Raw genomic sequence first — 20951 nt, forward strand, 5'->3', positions numbered from 1 at the left:
GTCATCCGCAAATAAATTAACATGCACATCATCGTGGATTTCGTCTATTATATCATTAATATAGATAAAAAATAAAAGGGGTCCTCATACGCTGCCTTGCGGTACGCCCGAAGTTACCTGACAGACACTTGAGGAACATTTATTAATTTCTATGAACTGCTGCCTATGTCGGGGATAGGCTTGGATCCATGATATAATAATTGAAGGAAGACCAATGCACTTGAGCTTGTAGATTAATTTTCCATGAGGTACCTTATCGAACGCTTTACTAAAATCTAAAAAGAGCATGTCAATTTGTCCGGACAAGTCAAGTACTTCAGAGATTTCATGAACAACTGACACAAGCTGAGTTGAAGTCGATAATCCGTTTCTGAACCCATGCTATAGTGGAAATAGGACATTGTGATCTGTCAAATACTGACGAATAAAGCCTGCAACAATGTGGTTTAATAATTTGCTGCATGTGCTTGTAATAGAAACAGGACGATAATTTCACACTGTGAGATGATCGCCCTTTTTATGAATTGGGACAACTCTTGCCTTACGCCAGTCTGATGGTACCTCTGCTAAATTTAAGGAGAACTTGAAAAAATCTGTTAAGAATACACATATCTGTTCCGCATACCTTCGTAAAAACGCATTAAGAAGCTTGTCAGGGCCTGCAAATTTCCTAACGTTGATATTATGGAGCATTTCCAAAACACCTTCCCGGGAAATCGTAATATCACACAAGACAGACCTATTTGTATTGCATTGTTCAAATTCATTTAGGTCAGAGAATACACTCCAGAAGTCATCATTAAAATGCTCAGCAATTATCTGGGCATCTTCAATCATTTTACCAATAATGCTTATTTTATGTGCTGCCTCTTTTGATTGACTTAAATAGCACCAAAACTTCTGCGGAGCATTTGAAATAAAATCAGCAAGGCTATGATTGAAGAATCTTTCTCGTGCAGCTTCAACTTTTGCCAGTAATTAATTTTTTAATTCTTTGACATGCGAACTCTATTTTTTTGTTTTCATTTCATTCTTTTCAGCTTCCGCCTGGTTTGGATGATATCTCTGTTGATCCAAGGGTTTGGTGGAGGCTTCTTGACCCCCTTCAATGGAATAAATCTTTCAATGCAATAAGTAACAGTGTCCCCAAACCTTTGCCATGAAAGCTTGACATCATCCTGGACAATTTTAAGATGCAGGTCCAAGTAATCAATAATTGATTCATCATCTGCTTTAGCATAATCCCTAATCTGAATTTTTTTTCGGGGTAGTCTGACATTATCCACAGCCATCGATGACGAAAAAGAAATCAGTTTATGGTCAGAAATGCCAGTTTCAATTTCGACGGTTCCTTCACCAAAAACTTCGCTGAGGAATAAGAGGTCAAGAATATTCCCTCCCCAAGTACATACACTGACAACCTGCTGAAGGCTGAAAGTTAGCATGATATCAATGAGTAAGTCGGAGGAAAGACTGTATCCATAACTCCAATTTTGCCATGCTATTTGTGGGAGATTAAAATCACCAGTAATTATTAAACTTTTTCCTCTATATTTCAAAAGGTGATCATATAATTTCTGCATAAAGTGATGATCAGCATTTGGTGTCCAATACACAGAACATATAAGTGTTTAAGTGTATGTATAAGTGTATAAGTAGTGTTATATAAGTGTATAACAGCAGTGTCTTACCAGTACTCGCATATGGGGCAGAAACCTGGAGGCTTACGAAAAAGGTTCTACTTAAATTGAGGACGACGCAACGAGCTATGGAAAGAAGAATAATGGGTGTAACGTTAAGGGATAAGAAAAGAGCAGATTGGGTGAGAGAACAAACGCAAGTTAATGACACCTTATTTGAAATAAAAGAAAGAAATGAGCATGGGCAGGACATGTAATGAGGAGGGAAGATAACCGATGGTCATTAAGGGTTACGGACTGGATTCCAAGGGAAGGGGAGCGTAGCAGGGGACGGAAGAAAGTTAGGTGGGCGGATGAGATTAAGAAGTTTGCAGGGACGACATGGCCACAATTAGTACATGATCGGAGTAGTTGGAGAAGTATGGGAGAGGCCTTTGCCCTGCAGTGGGCGTAATCAGGCTGATGATGATGATGATGATGATGATGATGATGATGACACAGAACATAATATGAATGGCTTACCCCAAACAGAGACACTCAAAAACAAACTTTCATGATTATCTATCTGATCTAGTTCCCTTACAACAACATTATTCTTTGCAATAACTGCAATGCCACAATCTCGGGAAGACTTATCTTTTCTAAACAACTGGTGGTTTGGCGAAGCGATTTTATCATCATGCACCCCATTGTGCAACCAAGTTTCAGATATAACACACACATGAGGATCGTATACTGGTAAAATATCCTGCAGTTTCTCTATTTTGTTGACTATACTTTGGGCATTTAGTGAAAGCAGCTGAAAATGCTGCGACTGTGACTGCTAGTTGGTGTGGTTCGGTCGCAATTTCGCGCTCTATTTTTTCTTTGCAGTTAGTTTCCGTGTGTGCAGTACATCATCCCAAAAGAACAAGTCGTCATCAGCGCGAATCTTATCATGAATAAGCCTAACTTTTCTGCCGATGTCTTTTTCTTCTTGCGTACTGCTCCAAAGCAGACGGTGCTTGCGCAGCGTGTCTGCCCAATAACTGTTTTGCAACGATATGCCTGTTCCCTTCAATTTGTGTGCGTTTTTAAAGAGAGCTTGTTTTTCAGGATAATCCTGTAAGAACGCAATGACTGGCCTTCGTGTGGGTGCTTTCCCAAGTCTGTGAATTTGTGCCACAAATGTACTGTTTATTCCTAACTTATCTTGAAAGACATCCCGGACAACCTTATTCCGCAGTACCGCTTGTGTTTCATTCGGATCCTCAGAAATTCCAAACACTACCAAATTCGAACGGCGGCTGCGGTTTTCCAAATCAGTAAGTTCTTCTTGTTGGGTTTTAAGTGTTTCCCATACTGCAGTTACAGTCGCATTTACTTCTTCGTTCTCGTGTTTTTTTTTGCTTTTAATTCAATCGTACTGCCTTCCAAGTTGTTTAAAAGTTTTTCAAAACCATGTATCGCTTTCTCCGTCGACTCAAGGCGTTCTTCCAAAGAAGCAATGTCTTCTCTAATTGCATGTTGGCCACTCATTAATGACTGGAACATTCCCTCGACGGTTGGACCCGGGTTCTCTTCTATATAGCCGCACACCAAGAACTTGCAAGAATTTAAACACTCATATGCAATACTCATACACACATGTGGGCATGGCAGTGCAACTAGAAATCTATCATTACTGCGGATTGTGTTATTGTAACTAACCTGTACAAGAAGAACAAGGCGCATAGTCAGCGACGTGCGCCCTGCGCTTTCGCCGTGCCCACTGGCAAGTCCATCGTGCGGTGCTGTCTTTATAGGACTTGAATTCGTTGACATCAGGAACCCGTGACTTGTAATCACTGCATCATCCGTGGATGGAGGGAAGCATGCAGCTTCACCGTCGCTATTGCATGTTGTCACTGTTGTAAACGGCTTGACTGAAGGCGCAGTAAGGGAGCTGGCGGACGACAGGAACGAAGCCTGTACAAGAAGAACAAGACACATAGTCAGCGATGTGCACCCTGCGCTTTCGCCTATTTACTTTGAAGGAATGACGGCACGTTTGGGCTATCGCCTACTCAAAATGCGCAGTACATTTTTAACAGCACTATGCTTCACATGCTGTAAAATAGATAGGTGTGGTTGCTTATCGCAATAGGATTGGCAGCAATAGCTGTGAATGTGACGTGCGACAACCCAGGAGAAGATTTGTTGGTACTGGGATTAGAAACCGAGTATGCGCCGGCATTTTTACGCGAGATGGGCGGGCAAGTATTGCGGTCAAACTGCCGCAGCGGCTGGCTGCTGTTCTCAATCACGCGCCTCCCGCTTTTTCTTATTTACACTGGATCTAGCGGCCGGAAAATGTGCCATATGATAGCATTCCACAGCTGGGAATGGCGGTGCATTCGAGCTATCACCTACTAAAAGTGTGCGATACACGATAGCTGTGAATGCGCTGTGCGACAACACAGGAGGACATTTGCTGGTACCGGAATGGGGGTGTGCAATGATATGCACTGAATTCGATCTGCGAGGCAGCGACAGCGTCGCTGGGGCAACTGTGCCTTGTTTACAGTTGCAGAGCATCGAAAAAATGCCAGTGGTTTTTCTCAACATCTGATCCCTATCTTTGGGCCCACCGTTCACCTTGTAGACTTAACCAGTTGCTGATATATAAGCACGGATGTTTCAATGTTTCGTGAGCAGTGCTGTTGGTATTTGTTTATTGAACTGGTGCACATACAATGTTTGCACATCCGGACAGACTATGCGCCTTGGCCGTGCGTCAACTGAGCTTCGGTGTCATGGTGAACTGTGTTGTGTTTGGCTGCAGCAATCACATAAGAAAAAAGCCCGATGATAGAAATGTTGCCCAGATTGGGTTCTTTTCGATACCTGGTTATCTTTCTTCAATACAGCCTCATTGTAAAAGAGCACAGCAGCTATGTGCGAGCATGCCTCTGCAAGGCTTGCCTTGCAGGTGCAGTGTGCAGCCAGCACCTCGCCGTCTCCTTTTATGAGAAGCCATGGTATGAGTGGCTGTTCGTTGAATGATTGTGAATTACTAATCTGGGAGGGCAAAAAAAAAAAAAAAACCTGATTTGGTGAGACAAGCAGAATTGACGCAACATAAAAATGACAAAGCTTTGGAATCACAGTGTTTAGTTCACACTGCTTTCTTTCTTTTTTTTTTTTCAGTGAAGCGACGTTAACGCTACCTTTAATGATGCAAGTGGACAGCACACAGTAAATTCCGTAATGAAGGCGAATGTGTTACGCGAGCACTTTGACGCACGGCTGCTGTACCCAGCCGCTCGTCAGATAACTGCAGCCTTCCATTGACTTTCAAGCTTTCAATTATTGCTTGTGGGCCACGAAGCTCATTTCATTCACAAGGTAATCTTTGATGTCTGCGAGATCCACGCAAAGCAGTAGTCCAACATCATGCTGAAGCTCATCATCATTGAGTTCGAGCGGGTCAACACAGTCACATAAGTGCACTTTGTTTTCATAGCGTGATTTTTCTCCTTCACTCAACCCACGCACGTACGTGCTTAAGCGCATCGTTGACATACGACGTACCACTCAATAGCCAAGTCAGAAAGGACGTGGGATGGTACCTGCTTGGCTACGCAGGCCTGCTTATTAGGCAGTGTGAGCTCGCGACCGGTTATGGATGGATGGATGGATGGATGGACGGACGGACGGACGGACGGACGGACGGATGGATGGATGGATGGATGGATGGATGGATGGATGGATGGATGGATGGATGGATGGATGGATGGATGGACGGATGGACGGACGGACAGACAAACGGGTTGGTGGGTGGGTGGGTGGGTGGGTGGGTGGATGGATGGATGGATGGATGGATGGATGGATGGATGGATGGATGGATGAGGCTGAACCCTTTAAATCAGGTGGCGGCACACACCATCTAGCCATGACAAATAATATATTTTGTACTTAATCGAAGGTGAAATTTCATTCTTGCCTTGATTTCCATTCGGTTATTTCTAACCGCGATTTCTATTTTTCCTCCACTGTCTCTGAACCCCAATGCTTTGAATAAGTCTGCCCCATTGCTCTTAACTGTAAGGTGAAGCCCTTTACAGAAAAGTATCAGGTATTCACTCATTTCCTTCCTCTCCTCACACACCGCATAATGTGTCTATCCCTTGGTACTTGACTGACTACGTCTTAGTCCGCAATACTCTTGTCTCGGCTTCAAACAGCAAAGAGCTTTCCCTTGAATTATCGTAGATATTTTCTTTGGAAATTTCCTGCTTGAAAGTTACATATGTTTCCAGTGCTGATTTTGTCTGCATCCCTGTTTTCCATAGACCTCTCTGTGTTTCTTTAACCTTTTTCTTAAGTGATTTTCTTGGCTTGCTTCTCTGTCATTGTCCAAATATTTGCGTGACAATTTTCTGGCTCGCTTCCTTCATATTATGTCAACATTCCTCATGTACAAGTAACTGGAAACTTTCCTTGCCTACTGCTTTCCTGCCGTTTCTGTAAATTGCTCCTCGAATTCTGTTTTGCTGCTAGCTTCCCTGCCCTTGAATGATGTCCATCCCATGTCACCCTGCACCCCCTGTTTTGTGTATTTCCATGTGCTCCCAAAGCAAGCCTACCTACCCCTCGTTGCTTAATTTCCGACCTTGCTCTATCCTCTGATCTCATGCACAGGCCTGCATTGACGAAAGTCAGACTAACGACCATCACCACTTTCCAAATCCTTCTCACCACCTCGTACCTGTTGCAATTCCACAGTGCCCTATTTTTCTTCACAGCTGCATTCCTGCTACCTTTAGTTGTTATATATTTTTCATGTTCCAATGAAGTACTCAGCTCCATTGTTTATCCACATGCCTAGATATTTGTACTCATCCACTACCTGTAGCACAACCTCCTGTATCCTATGCTCACTGCCCTGGTTATCAATAAAAATCGTGACTGCCGATTTTTTATTACTAAACTTTAAACCTAACCTATCTCCCTCTTTACCGCAAATGTCCATCAATCCCTGCAAATCTTCCTTGTTGCTTGCCATAAGTACAATGTTGTCTGGATACATCAGTCCTGGTAATGGCTGTTCAATCCATTCACTTGCTTGAAGAAAGAAAGGTTGAATGTAAGTCTATTCCTCTCTAATTTGGTCTCTAATCCTTGTAGATACAACATAAACAACAAAGGTGGCAGAGGGCACTTCTTCCTGAGCCCCCGCTGTATCTCTATAGGCTCAGATATCTTTTCTTTCCCATTTTATAAGCACCTTGTTACTTTTATAGATATCTTTTAAAAGATTATTTACTCCATCTTCCACCTCTAGTGTGCCTAATATGTCCCACAAATCCTCTTGATATCCAGAAATGCCACCCACAGGGGCCTGTGTTCCTTTTCTGCTATTTCAATACACTGCGTCAATGGGAACAGATTGTCCTCTAACCTCCTTTGTTTCCGGAACCCATTTTGTAGTTCCTCCAGCACATCCTCGCACTCCACCCATGCCTGCAGTCTGTCCTTTACAATCTGCATCACCACCCTGTAAACCACTGAAGTCATTGTTATGGGACAATAGTTGTTTATGTCGGCTCTGTCCTCCTTTCCCTTATTATATCCTGCTTAGTCTACACCCAATGGGGGCTCCACTGTCCTTTATCGTTTTGCTCACTACCTCTCTTAATGCTTGCTTAGATTTTGGGCCCAATGTCTTTATTAACATAGGAATTCTATCGGCACCTGTCAGCATGCTACTAGAAATTCTCTGTCCTTTCCTACTCGCTGTGTTCAAGTGGAGCCACTGCACTAACCAGGCTATCTTCGTCTGATGGAGTACATGCAATGTTTGATTGTTCTTTAAATTTTTTTTTGTCATCATTGTTCTTATATGTTCCATTGCCTTATCTCCTTCTAGCCGAACACGTTGAGCTGTAACTATAAACTTCTGCTCGAAGCTAGTCTTATTACTCAAGGAGTTGAGATGTTCCCAAAATTTCTTAGCTGCTTTTCTATCCTTCTTGTTTACTTCTGACAATGATCAAATGGGATGCCTCGCTTCTACAGTTATGGCGGGCACCGCTAGCACACCTGGCGGATGATGTCATGTGCATACCCGCTAGTGCACACCGGCATTTTCACGTGAGATGGGCAGGTGAGTATTGCAGTGAAGGTGCCGCGGCAAGCAGCTACTAGTCTCAATCGCGCGCACTCCGTGCATTTTCTTTACATGTGATCTAGTGACCAGAAAACATATCATACGATTGCAGTTTGGCAATGTACTGAATGTTGGTGCCAAAAAATCCCGTTTTCCGAGAACATATGAATGAGCAAAAAGTAAGTGTAACTGAGTCGGGTCATTTTTCGCGTTATCCATCGTGAACGTTGGTGCCGGGAAATTGTATGTAGCGGGATCATATCAACGAGGTTCTGCTGTACATGGCATTTTCTGTTTGCATGTGCAGGACACAAATGTGTACGAGCCCCATCTGGTGGCCAGTACTATGACTCACATGCTCGGCCACAATCTTGGAATGAGCCATGACGACGGAGGTCAGTGGTATTATCTGTTGAACTTGGCAGTACCTCCAGTTATACTGCTCTAGATGTTAATCCTAATGTTGACTTGAACTGTTTCATGTTCAGGCACCCATTGTCATGCGTATGTGAATATTAAGCTATCATTAATACAGGCTCTCCAGCATAGTATGCCACATTCTCTGACATTTTACAGCAGAGCTTTCGTTGCCTATTCCTTCGACATTCCCTGCTGCTGCTGGCTAGCTGGCTACTGTCATGTCATATAGCTCACACACAGGATGGCATTCCTATCTTTACACTCCTACTTGTGATCATTCCTGCATTGTCAAGTCACCATGGTTGTTCGATCGTAGTCATTCTGTCTTAGTGATTTCACTGTCATCATCCCATCATGCCCACAGCTTGAACTTGGATTGGGTGAGCTAGGCGCAGAAAATTCACTAGGTAGGCTGCAACAGCCTGCCTGGGTGCAGTACACAATGTGCCTAGCATGAACCACAAAATTTTTAGAAAGGTGAGATTCAATAAAGAAGAAAGACTAAGCCTCATTGCAGCCAATGCATCTGTGCTTAAATTGAAAGGCACATTGGCTACTTTCTTATGCGCTCACAAAATTGTTCGCCTAATTTCTGAGCTGGATTGATGAGGAAACAACCCTTTTGTGACTTGGTGGCGTGAATATCCACCGATGGGAAGAGATGATCTTGTTCGGTGCAAATGACCTTTTTCTCTAGGAAACTGCCAGTGCCAGGACTCGTGGGGCTGCATAATGGCACCTGGCATTCTGTGAGTAAGCCTGTTTACAAGAAGGAGTCTTGTTCTGCACTGTGCCACACTTTTGCTTACTTTGCAGAGGAACCAACCACATCCAGCCGTACCACTTCTCATCATGCAGCCTGGAGGAGTACATTAACGCACTGCGCATTGGCCATGGCATCTGCCTCTTCAACAAGCCTGGCCAGGTAAGGCGTGTAAGAGGGTGGCAGCCAGCGGCTCCCTGACGCTGTGATGTCCACACGATGTGTTCCAGGTTCTTTTGGACTGTGGTGACCTTCAGGGACCTTCGTCAGTGCCAATTCACTGCACACCGTTGGCACCTCACGGAAGTACTGACGAAGGCGTGACAAAGGCACGCACTCCTAGATTTGTCAGCAGTCCAGAGGGCTTGGAAAGGCTAGTGTAGTGTGCTGTCTGCAGAACAGTGGGCGAGCAGCTGCCATATACATAATGCCAGAAGCCTTTAGTCTGTCTGCTTAGACCTCATGTTTGTCTTCATCTGAGCACTAGCTGCACAGTAGAGTAGGTCAGTGTTGCCTGAAAAGTTGTACACACCTTGCCACTTCTGGCAAGACAATGGCCCGTAATAGCTGAGGCATTTGATCGTACCATAAGATGGTTTGCCAGGCCATGGTTATTGTGTTGCAGTTCCACTGTTTTGCCTCTCAAGGCATCACCACCACCACCACCACCATCACTACTACTACTACTACTACTACTACTACTACTACTCTAACAACAGCATACATTTTGTTAAGCTGTATAATACAGATTCTTGTCATCCTGGGGACAAGCTAAACAACAGACATGGTATCAAAGCACCTTTTGGTATTCTTTATTTGTGCATGACTATAATGTAGCAGCTGACCAAGTAAAAAAGTTCAGTGGTGATTACGATACCCCCTAATGTGAAATTTGAGCGCAGCTCTATACGTGTTTTCATTTTGCTTGCCAATATTTTGTATTGTGATTATATAGGTACACGGTTTAGATTAGGAAGGGAACGCTGTGAGTAGCATAGCTGGCATGGACAATCTGTCTCATGTGGCACTTTGCAAACAGAGTGAGGTTTTGCGTGACTGCCTTGCTAATCGGGAAGATCGTGAGAGGCAGCACGTGGGTGTCGTGTGGGTGTGATTCACAGCAGCTGCTGCAGGCAGACCTCTGCTCATGCAGCACTTTGTTTCCATACAGACAATGTGCGCTACTCTGCCACCATATCGTAGCCATCGTCACGGCACAGCCCGTCTTGCACAGCACTACACTTTTCTTCTCACGCTTTCGTTCTACCTACAGCGAGAGCAGCCCTTCATTGCAAGGAAATCATGCCACCAGTGTCAGCGGCAACAACACCCAAGGGAGCGTCACATCGAGCCTTACTCGTAGCCGCTCACCATCACCCCTTGCAGGAGCAGTGATCCCTGTCACATGCGCTGGTATTGTGGACTGACATCAGCAGCTGGCGCCGCGGACGAGTGCAGCCCTCCCCACCTCATGCCACCCTAGCTCCCCCGTGGAAGCGTAGATGAGATCGGCCAGTGTGGCTGCGGCGACCGCCGGCAACACAGCGCATTTGGAGGCCGTCTCCCCTTTGCTTCACTGCTTTGCACCTCGTACCTTCACTGTAGCCTCCTCCCCCACTTTCACCTCCTGCCGCGCTCCGCTTTTGCTTTCATGTTTCACTATGCTTGTTCGCTCGGTTCGTCGGTACGACACGCTGACACCGACGCTCAACGCAGAAAAGGACGCCTAAGAGCTCTGAACATTTCCTCAGTCATACTTGGTCATTCTTTCTACATCGCTGCCATGTCTAGGTACTTCAACAGGACAGTGTATAATGAAGACTTGAAAGTTCACACAGCAAGTGATGTTTTTCAACATAATGTGCTTGCTCTGTCTTACAGATATTATTGTTTTAAATGATGGACGTGACTGCACATCTTATGGTGGTACGTTTCCTTGACTTTCCATGTGTTCGTTACCTCAACAGCAGAAATAGTTACCACAGAATTGTTGTAACGGGATGAATGTCATATTATATTGCATAATGTTTGACAATTGTGCAGCAAATTTTCAAACGCATAAAAATTAACTATTGCTTGTGACTTTAATGCCTGTGCTGCTGCTTGATCTTTTGAGCAGCATATGGGAAACCTTGCAATCTACAATCTCCATTGCTCAATATACATTGCTGAATGTTGAAAAACATTGGTCCAGTTCGGGCGGCTGAGGTTATGCTGCTAAGTGTCACTCTTTCAGTTACATTTTGAAAGAAATATGTTTTCAAATTTATTCAATTCGCAATCATACCATTTCCTCTGGTGTCTTACTGGTGTCTTACAGTGTATTACTATTTATTGGCATTTTAAAGATTTGTCAGTAAAGCACATCCATCCCAAAATGGCTGTGGCAGAAGGAAAAGGAGACAACTTACCTCGCAATATGAAGCCATGCATAAGTAAATACAATTAAACCTCGATATAACGAAGTAGGTAAAATTGGAAATTTGCTTCGTTATATTGAAATTTCATTGTATTGCAATTCAACTTTTTTATACAAATAAGGACATTTTCTGATCGATTTTTCTTGCATGGAAAGGGGCCACAGAATTTTTTGAATTATCGGGCAATCGAGAAAAGCAAATTTGAATTAGAAAACAATTCATTTTGATGAATTCAGTAGTCAGCGACGAATGATACAGTTTCATGCCATGCTGACGATATCCTCACATCGGTGGTACGAATTAGGCGAAGCCAGCCATGATTTCGCCGGTACTCAGCCCTTACAGCTGGTAGCGACACCCGCATTGGGACGACGCTGTCACGAAAAGTGCCAGCAGTGGGGAGCAAATGCTTCATCTGCCTCTCGCTCTAATGGGTCACCAAAACTTGAGATTATGCAACTTCCAATCCTAAGCGCACAGGCTTATTACCTCTCAAGCAGGGTGCGTGGCTGCAGATGCGCTGAACCGTGCTCACAGCCACGGCCGAGACGCGGCAGTAAACTTCCCCCCCGCCCATCATGTGCGCTTGATGACGTTGCCATGAGCTCGCTCCCCTCCCGTTCTGTCCCTTTGCTCACGTGGGAAGGCGGCACTCTTTCTTGTCTAACCCTCGCACACTTGCACTCGCACTCAAAGCACAAAGTGCGTGGGACGGGATAGGATGTTCCCACACTTGGACTTTGTGTGGAACACGATGCAGCTCCACCTCAGCAGTCGCTCCTGTCGTGCCGTGCACAGTTTGAGAGGTGCGTTTGCAAGCCACCGCTTGTAATTAACTCGTTTGATCATCTGTGTCAGCAGAAGTTTCCATTTGTTGTCTCGGCATTTCTTTGCAGCAGAAGCAAAATTTAATTATATTGAAATCGCATACAAACACACTTCACTAAATTGAGGTTTTACATACATGGGGTTCTATGGACAAAAGGTTATGAAAAGTTAAATTCTTTGTTATACCAAGAATTTTGTTATGTTGAAGTTCACCATATTAAGGTGTAAGTGTATATATATGTATTGTTCCCAAATGATGTTGGGCAAGGATGCTGCATACTTTGTATCAACTGCTGGTGTTATGTAATCGGAAAGGAATAAGCTGGATTTTGTGTCACTTGAATGTTGCTTGAATGCTGTTTAGATAAAATAAGCAGAAACTACGCTGAAGCAATGGTAAATCAGTGCCTCCTTTCTATGTGGACAATTGTCTCAATTAAGCAACCTTAATAGATAATGTTGTGACAGTGTTCAGGTCACAATTAATTCTACTAGTAGTGTACTCGCAAAGGTTACATGCAATCACTGACATATCCCCTGTGGACACTCTTTGCATCCCCAAATTGTTTATTGCACAAGGCAGTTTAATTATAGGTAGATTGTTCTTGCTTGTTTTATTAACACACAAGCAAAATAATATACATGCATGTTTCAATGGCAAAACAATAATGAGAATGGTGGCATGACAGTAATGACATGCCAATGACAACCGTGAAGGTGTTGACAGTTTGTTGACAGACATCTTAGACCACAAAGACCTGTCTGTGACAGAAACACCGATATCTACTGCTGTGCTGAAAACCATTTGCAAACAACAGTGCTTCACTTTCACTAGAATGTCCAAGTCTGTGCCATTATTTTAGCGATAAATTGTGACTATACCAATCTACTCATTGCCTTAAAATTTTGCAAACCTCATCTTCACTTCACCTGCTTTCTCTATGCCGAATGTTATTTCAGTTATCTCGTTTATCTTGCCGATGGGAACAATTTAAAACATACACATTGAGTGTCACGCTACACCACCACATCAGCAGCTCAGGTTTCCTAAGATATTTCTGCTTTGTGCAATAAAATTTTCTGACATTGTGTTAAAGCTACACAAACTGGAAGCTTTACGACTGTGGTCCTACTGGTTGTCATCATGTACCATCGGTTTAGTCAACAACAGACAGACATTCTGCACACGATCAACTTATGTGCTAGAAGTGGCACGCAAATTCATAGCTGACAGCTAATGGCCAGCCTAGAATACAGAATAACATACCTAGACAATGCAAGCGGGAAAGCTCACGTGCCATCGCACTCCCTTGAATGCATTTGTGGCTTTAGAGCAATGCATGGTCGGGCTGTTTGTGACCTTCTAATGTTGCATCAATGTGTGCTGCGTCGTGTAGTACATAAAATGCATGCTTACCATAAAATCTTAGTCGATCATATAACACATGACTGAACAAAGTGTGCACCGATGAGCTTTGCCATTGATGTAAGGTACACCAATTATTTTTACTCCAATTTTGGTTTCCTTGACTACTCTATTTTCTGCGCTGCTTTATCAGCCTTGTCTTGGTTCAAAAAGTCAGTCAGCAGTTGTAATATGTAAAAATCAATAGTGCTGGCTCACTTATTTATTCTTGCAAGCAGAATGAAAAGTGAAGGCAAAGTTCCAAAAAGAAGACTCGCATGTTGCAAAACATGGTAATGAATTGGTCCGCTGAAAGCTACAATGGCACTGCTATACTAGTCTGCTGGGAGTATTGGTCTACTGGCGACATCACTCCACTGAGGTGTTATGTGATAGGATGTTGGCCTACATTTGGGTCCCCCAAAAAATGATTCATGCAGCACCTTGAAAGTATGGTCTGGCAAACAGCGAGTTCGTTGACTCCCCGCCTGCACAATTGCATCAATTAGCTTTGAGTTGTTGATCTGCTGGTTTTCTTCGATTTCCTTAAGCTTCGTGTGCTTTTTGCTGCTTGCTTGGCCTTACTGGCTCCTCTAAGCCTAGCTATTTTGCATGCAGGATATACAATGTTCTGGTGCTACTGTGTTTTCCACCACAGTCTCCACTTGAAAATGTTAGTGCTTCACTGTTGCAGTATTCTTGAAGTTGCTTTTCTGAGAGAATTACACGGCTCACATAGTAACATTAACGCTTCTGTTCTGCAGCATTCATGCTGGTTTATTTAGTGATGCCCATTGGTTCGGCAGAGAATGCTTGAACTTACTATTGCCATCAAGGTGCTTGCTTTAGCAATTTTCCCTTGCTCTTTGCACTCCCACAGCTTGAAGACTTTCGCTCATGTGGCAATGGCATCAAGGAGCAGGATGAAGACTGCGACTGCGGCACTATGGAGGTGAGCAGGCTGCTTGCACAGTTACCACACCAACATCACACAAGGGGGGGAGGGTTTGAGTTTTGAATTTTTGCTTTTCTTGCAAGCAAATTATAGATACACCTGAAGGTGACTTACACCATTAGCATTTGTGCACACACCTTTGAATCTGAACTGTTTATGTGCATCGTCTGTGCATGGTGCCACTATGAGGGAGAAAAAAAAAACTGGAGTGTCTCCAAAAGAAAAATTTTATTTTCATTTAGAAGAAAAAGCACCTAGGTTCCTTCCAAGCAATCTCCATCAGAGTCAGTAGACTTGTCCAACCTTTTCTCCCATTGTTCGAAACAACTCTGGAACTTCTCAAGCTTAATGCTTGAGTGGTCCCTGTAAAGTTATCTTCACTTTATTTATCGTAACAAATCATCTTTCTTTATCAGCTCTTCTTAAGAAATAAAAAATAAAATGACAAGGCACTTGGTATAACAAACAGAGTTGCTGGGGAATGCCAGCCCATCTCTAAAAGGCTAAATGTAACGTCACAAACAAAGTAGTAAAAGTTAGGCCACTGTCGTGATTGCCCACATTCCACAATTTTGCGTGCTTCCCTTGCGCATTCTTTCTCAATCGCCTCAATATCTCCAATTAAAATTGCTAATTGACAGTCTGTCCAGGAGGAACAAATTCTCGCCTTACAATTTTACAAACACCGATGAAGAAAGAAACCACTTCACACAAGTGCATGTGTTGCATTCTTTCCCTTTTTTCTTGCTCGTGATGAAGCAGGTGTCTTTAATAAGCTCAAAACTTGGCCGGGAAAGCAAAACCTATTCTGATCTGTTACTGTTCTTTTCAAACTAGCCTTCTGTGATTGGTCAAAATGGCTCAGGCCCCGCTCATGCAGGCACAGTGCCTGCCCTTATGAGTTGGGCCTGAGCAATTTTGGCCTCTTATGGAGGGCTAATGGTGGATTTGGAATGAAAACACATTGGGCTAGTTTTCGTGGTCATACCCATGGCACCACACCTGCCATGGTGGCTTTGGCATGGTGCTGCTAAGCCCAAGGGTGCGGGATCAAATCCCAACCATGGCAGCCACATTTTGATGGGGGCGAAATGCAAAAACGTTCATGCACGGTGCATTGGGCATATATGAAAGAATCTCAGGTGGTCAAAAATTAATCCCGAGTTCGCCGCTGCGGCGTGCCTCATAATCCTATGGTGGTTTTGACAAATGAAACCCTGGAATTTTATTTAAATACCCATAACATCATCTTTCATCTTCTGTGATGATTTTCGAAGAAGGTTTGGGTTCTGTTAAGTGTGACTTTTCAGATCCTGCAATGCTCTTTGTTTTGTTTCTTTCTCCTTTTGGTGAGCTCTGCGGCTATGTGTCTCATACCCAAATGCAACTCTCAAGATCCACTCACAAGCACTCCAAATCGCACCAGCTCCTTCTCAGTTGTGTAGTGATGAATCCAGTTGGTTATTTTGTGCAACCTTTTCAACATTCTTGTAGGCACCACTGGTTGAAGGTTGGCCATAATGAAGATGGTCTTTGATGCACATCTCTTCACTTGGAACCACTTAAATCACTCAAAAGCTCTTGTACAATTAAGCGCTTCCTCCATAAACATCACTTGAAGCATGAAAAGTGTTTCTGTGGCCATTTTTTTCAAGGAGGAATCAAAATCTCAATGAGATTTGTTGTCTGTTACGAACAGACATAACAATTTCACAGTAGTAGCCATTAGGGGCAACTGACACCATGAAACCGTACAACATTCTACCGTGGTGTTGGCTTGGCTGCTGACTTATGAAGTGTTCACCTAAGCCCATTTAGCAGGAAATCACAGCAATAGAATTATGAAAAGCCCTCGATCGTGTTATATAAAAGAATGTTGCTAGGAAGCATGTTCAAATGTAATCTTAAGGGAGCACACTGGTGCTGTATCTCCGCGTGAAGTATACTATGCCGCCAAACAATACCTGAATGTTGAGTGCTATGTCTGAATTAAATTTTAGTGAAAATTGCCGCAGTTTAGCCCCTGAGCAATGCTGCTTGCCATGCTACGATATCAGTTATGATGGCTGGTACGCAAGTTATTGAATTTGTGCCTTAGTTCCATGTTTGCTTGTGCACAGCTGATCATTTGAAGTATACAAAAACTAGTAAGAAAGCATTCAGATTTGTGAATATATTGACTATTCAATTCGGGGATTCATGGGGGACAAAGACAAGTACATACTTACTTCTTATTATTTTCAGTTTTGACATATACATATACAAATATTCATGAACACATGACGGATTTGTGTTTGTAGAACTAATTTGTGTTCAACAAACATAGTTCTGTCTCACTCAGTTCAAATAAACATCTGTGCCTTGGCAAGTAAACCAGTTGGATGAACTGAACTATTTGGGTGGGGCTGACTTGGCTTGAGGTGTTTTTTTCAAAATGCACTGCTCAAGTTTGTTGTTCATAACATTAAGTTCTGCATTAGAGCCAGTGCTTTGTTCTCTGTTGTGTGGCTGTTGAACAGCTGTCTTGGAGTTGATCCTGCCCTAGTGAGGGCATAAGCAAGGACTGGTATGACACATGAGGATGTCAAGTCTCCATGGCGTATTGCTGTTCTCAAGCTTGATCAACAAGGACTACAGTTCTCACAGATTCAATTGCATCAACAAGGACTCAAGAAACTTGCCCTTCAGCCATTTCATTGTCTTCTCAAAGAATGCTTTCTAGAAACATTAGCAAAGTGGTTTTCTCAGTCTTCACTAAAGAGTTATTTTCCAAAATACATTTTTGTGTCATTCCAGGAGTGTGCAAAGGCTGACCCCTGCTGTGACCCAATCACATGCAAGCTGCGTGTTGAAGCAAACTGTTCTGCAGGGCCATGCTGTGAGAATTGCAAGGTAGGTGCTGCACATCATATCCTAAGAAAATCGCATTGTCAATCTCGTGCGCTGCTCTTTTGAGCTGGACAAGTAGCGCCATCTACGACAAGCGCTGGTGAAGAGTGTTTGTTCCAGGTATGCAGTCGGCCATGTGCACTGGATTGTTCGTGTATTTGTGCACCGTCTGCCTTTGCAATTCCTGACGTTCCTGATAAAGAATGTCCCAAGACAGGGGCAATCAGGTCCAGCTGCAACATAAAGCATCAGTCGCCTCGTTTTATTAATATCCTCAAACAGTACAAGAACAATATATATATATCATTGTTTCATACATGCTTTTCAAGTACACATAATTGTACAAGATTCATGCATCTTTGGTCTAACACAGCACTCATGACACGCAACCAAACAATTTAAAAAATTTGTTGGTATTGTAAAGAAACCAAATTGAACCTTCACTATTTAAAGAAAAAGAATAGTAGGTAATAGAAAGCGTGAAGGTATAGGCCTAGTTTTTAAACTTGTTCACATCTCTAGTACTGGTGAAAATAAATTAAACAGACAGTTGCTGATATTTGTTACAGCTCATAGAAAACCTATAAAGGAACTAAGGTGACTGTTTGGGCATGTTGGTAGGACATGAATGAAGCTTTTCGCACACAACATGATGACAGACAAGAGGCTAAGACACATGAGCACAGACTTACAACAGTGCATATATCATATTTAAGTGCAAGCACCCTTCACACAAAAAAAACTAATCTGATTTTTCAATATTCCCTTAATTCGACAGCTTTATCACATGCTAGCTCTTACTGATATCTAGGCGTCCTCATTAACAGTAAACTGACATGGTCAGAGCATATCTCGAATGTTGTAAATGATACCTCAAGGTCGCTAGGTTACTTAAAAAGAACACTACGTCTGTCCCCCCCGGAAATCAGGAAAATAGCCTACGAAACCTTCGTTAGGAGCAAACTCGAATATGCCTCTCCCATTTGGAGCCCTTACCAAGATTATTTAATTACCTCTCTCAAGTCGGTCTAAAATCGTGCTGCCCGATTTATTTCATCTAACTATAATACACACGTCAGCGTAACCCACATTAAATCAACTCATGAACTACCCCCTTTAGCAGTAAGACGCAGAATCTCACGTCTCAGCCTGTTCCATAAGCTATATCACAACTTTTCTCACCTGCATGGTACACTGTTACTGCCACCCGCTCGAACTTCTCGCCGCCTGTTCAACTCCAACAGCGTCCAACGCCTTCATGGTTCGACTCTTGCATTCAACAAAACGTTTCTTCCCGCAGCCATTGAAGGCTGGAATTGCCTTCCCGAAGCAGTTGCTCTTGAGAGAAATCCAGAAAAATTGAGGCAGCCCTTAACTACACTCTTCGTTAAATAACTTGATCTACACATTTTTTTTTTTTTTTTTCTCGCATCACTTTTACGATACAGGCGTTGTCCAATAGAAGATATTGATTTAAAATTATGCTTTGTACACTTTGTCTTGTGTTTCAATGTCCTGTTGGGTGTCAATCTTTTATTACAAAGTATATCTTTGTTTATTAGCTTATTCCTAATTACTTGCTCCATCCAAGCCTTCTATCAGAAGGATGTGTGTTCTACCCCCCCCCCCCTTTTTTTTTGCCTTGTGTTTTCCACTGCTCCTTACTGTATCCTTTTTGCGTGTGTGCGCGCTCTGTACTTGTAATGTAGTTGATTCATTGTTGTATAGCATTCGCTCCTTTATATTTTATTTCAGTACTGTCCCCCCCCCCCCCATGTAATGCCCTGTTAAGGGTCCTTAAGGGTTAATAAATGATGATGATGATGATGGCTGTTTCTTGCAATAGTATTTCAAATTGAAAGGAATTTTATTTATGCCTAATGTCATCACAATGACGATAACAGCACACGTGTGCTACAGTTGTTAATTGTAGCACAGTCGTATATAACCTCCTATATAACTTCTGTGCCTGCTGGATCATTGGCGAACCAACGAGAAGTGGCCATCGTTTGAACTATGGCAGTGACACGTAGAGTTGTCTCGTTCACACTTTTTACATTTTTGGTGCTCGCTGCTGACAAAAAATAAAGCATGTGCATCAATGAAAAAGCTGCAGCACACTTTTGCTTGCAGAATTATTAGCAGAGCAACAAAAAGCAGCCGCTGTTGGAACTTCTGCTGCAGGTGCCACTTACGGTGGACTCTCTGGCGGGCTGTCTGAACAGCCTGCAACCGCTGCTCAAAACCATTCTTATGTGAAGAGTGCAAATAACTTTATTCGTCTGCTGCTGCTACTTGGTGGCAGCGTTGTACCATGGTGGTTGCCTCGCACCTGGCAAGGGGTGTAACTACCCTCAATATGGTGACTCTACGTAAGGGGCACCTCCATAGACGATAGCCATTTTGCAATAATCTGGCAGGCACAGAAGTCATATAGAAGGCTATGGTTGGGGTAACTTTGGAGATTCCCATGATGTACTATCATCTCCTTCACTCAAGTAATCGAATTGGTGCGACGTCAAGAGCTGAGCCAATGACACTGTCTTGAATAAAAGTGCTGCTTTGCACACAACTTTAAAACTGGACGAAACGCACACCACACAGAGCCCGACATTGGAGTCATCGCTCATGAAATAATGACACCGTCCAGTGCGAGCTATCTTGTCTTCCCTTCTTGCACACATTGGGAGCCGTGGAAAAGTGCTAATAATAACTGAGGCAGCTGTCACCGCACCAACGACATTGACACAAGAGCAGATTGACGAATCATGGTCGTTCCTGTGGTGAGCTCGTAAGCATAATATAAACAGAACTGCATGCACGACAAAGGTGAGGAGTCCTGTTGGTGGCGCCACCGTGGTAACGTAAAAGAATTCAAAAGCATAAGAGAGGCAGAGCACGCCTCTTCGGACATAGAAGCATCTGAGGAGGCAGCGAGGGCATTGCGAGAGAGGGAAGTTGTCATGTCTTGTTGAGGGGCGGCACTAGTCATTTTCTGTGCCACAGAAGCGCTTTCTTAACTTTGATCTCGTTGGTGCCTTTGACACTTTGATAAAGGAACATCCACATTACGCTCCGAGAGGCGCACTGGTGGCACTGGGTGTAGCGGAGCGGTGGTGCCACCATTCCGGCGCATGAGTGCTACTGCCAGCTAGCGCACTACAACAACAACCTTCTCCACAATCCAATGTTTTAAAGAATGCTTATCTAAAGTGAAACTTCTGATTAATTCTTTTCTGTTATACTGAAGGCCATTTGAATCTGTTAGCATACAGTGCATGATTTGCTAAGAGATTTGTACTAAGCAGGACTTCATTTTTTTTTCTTTTTCATTGCTGATCAAAGCATAGTAGAAACAATCACAGATACATGGTGCCGTCAGGTTGAGTACTATGCTTCAGTGCTGGCTAACATTACCTTGGTTTGCATTATCTCATTCTGATACAGCTAGAGCACGGTCATGACTTACCATCTTGTCTGAATGTGCAAACTGAAACATCT

At 43.3% G+C, this 20951-nt stretch overlaps 2 protein-coding genes across 4 annotated transcripts in view; one reads left to right on the forward strand and one right to left on the reverse strand.

The window, feature by feature from the left end:
- Nucleotides 1–20951, forward strand: part of mmd (disintegrin and metalloproteinase domain-containing protein mind-meld) — a 235908-nt gene that overhangs the window by 95723 nt on the left and 119234 nt on the right. Inside the window, exons 15-20 of one of the 2 annotated variants that reach the window (XM_075679576.1) lie at nt 8078–8165; nt 8888–8939; nt 9007–9115; nt 9184–9282; nt 14487–14558; nt 17358–17453. In XM_075679576.1, coding sequence (XP_075535691.1) covers nt 8078–8165; nt 8888–8939; nt 9007–9115; nt 9184–9282; nt 14487–14558; nt 17358–17453 — 516 coding nt within the window. The remainder of the gene's footprint in view (nt 1–8077; nt 8166–8887; nt 8940–9006; nt 9116–9183; nt 9283–14486; nt 14559–17357; nt 17454–20951) is intronic. The other variant, XM_075679577.1, reaches the window with a different exon arrangement.
- LOC142571317 (uncharacterized) overlaps nt 1–20951 on the reverse strand; it is a 52814-nt gene that overhangs the window by 29665 nt on the left and 2198 nt on the right. The window contains exons 2-3 of one of the 2 annotated variants that reach the window (XM_075679579.1): nt 18633–18788; nt 3330–3587 (exon numbers count right to left, since the gene is read on the reverse strand). In XM_075679579.1, coding sequence (XP_075535694.1) covers nt 3330–3587; nt 18633–18638 — 264 coding nt within the window. In that variant the 5' untranslated portion in view covers nt 18639–18788. The remainder of the gene's footprint in view (nt 1–3329; nt 3588–18632; nt 18789–20951) is intronic. The other variant, XM_075679578.1, reaches the window with a different exon arrangement.

Source organism: Dermacentor variabilis, chromosome 2 (assembly GCF_050947875.1).
Source record: "Dermacentor variabilis isolate Ectoservices chromosome 2, ASM5094787v1, whole genome shotgun sequence".
Lineage (NCBI taxonomy): Eukaryota > Metazoa > Arthropoda > Arachnida > Ixodida > Ixodidae > Dermacentor > Dermacentor variabilis.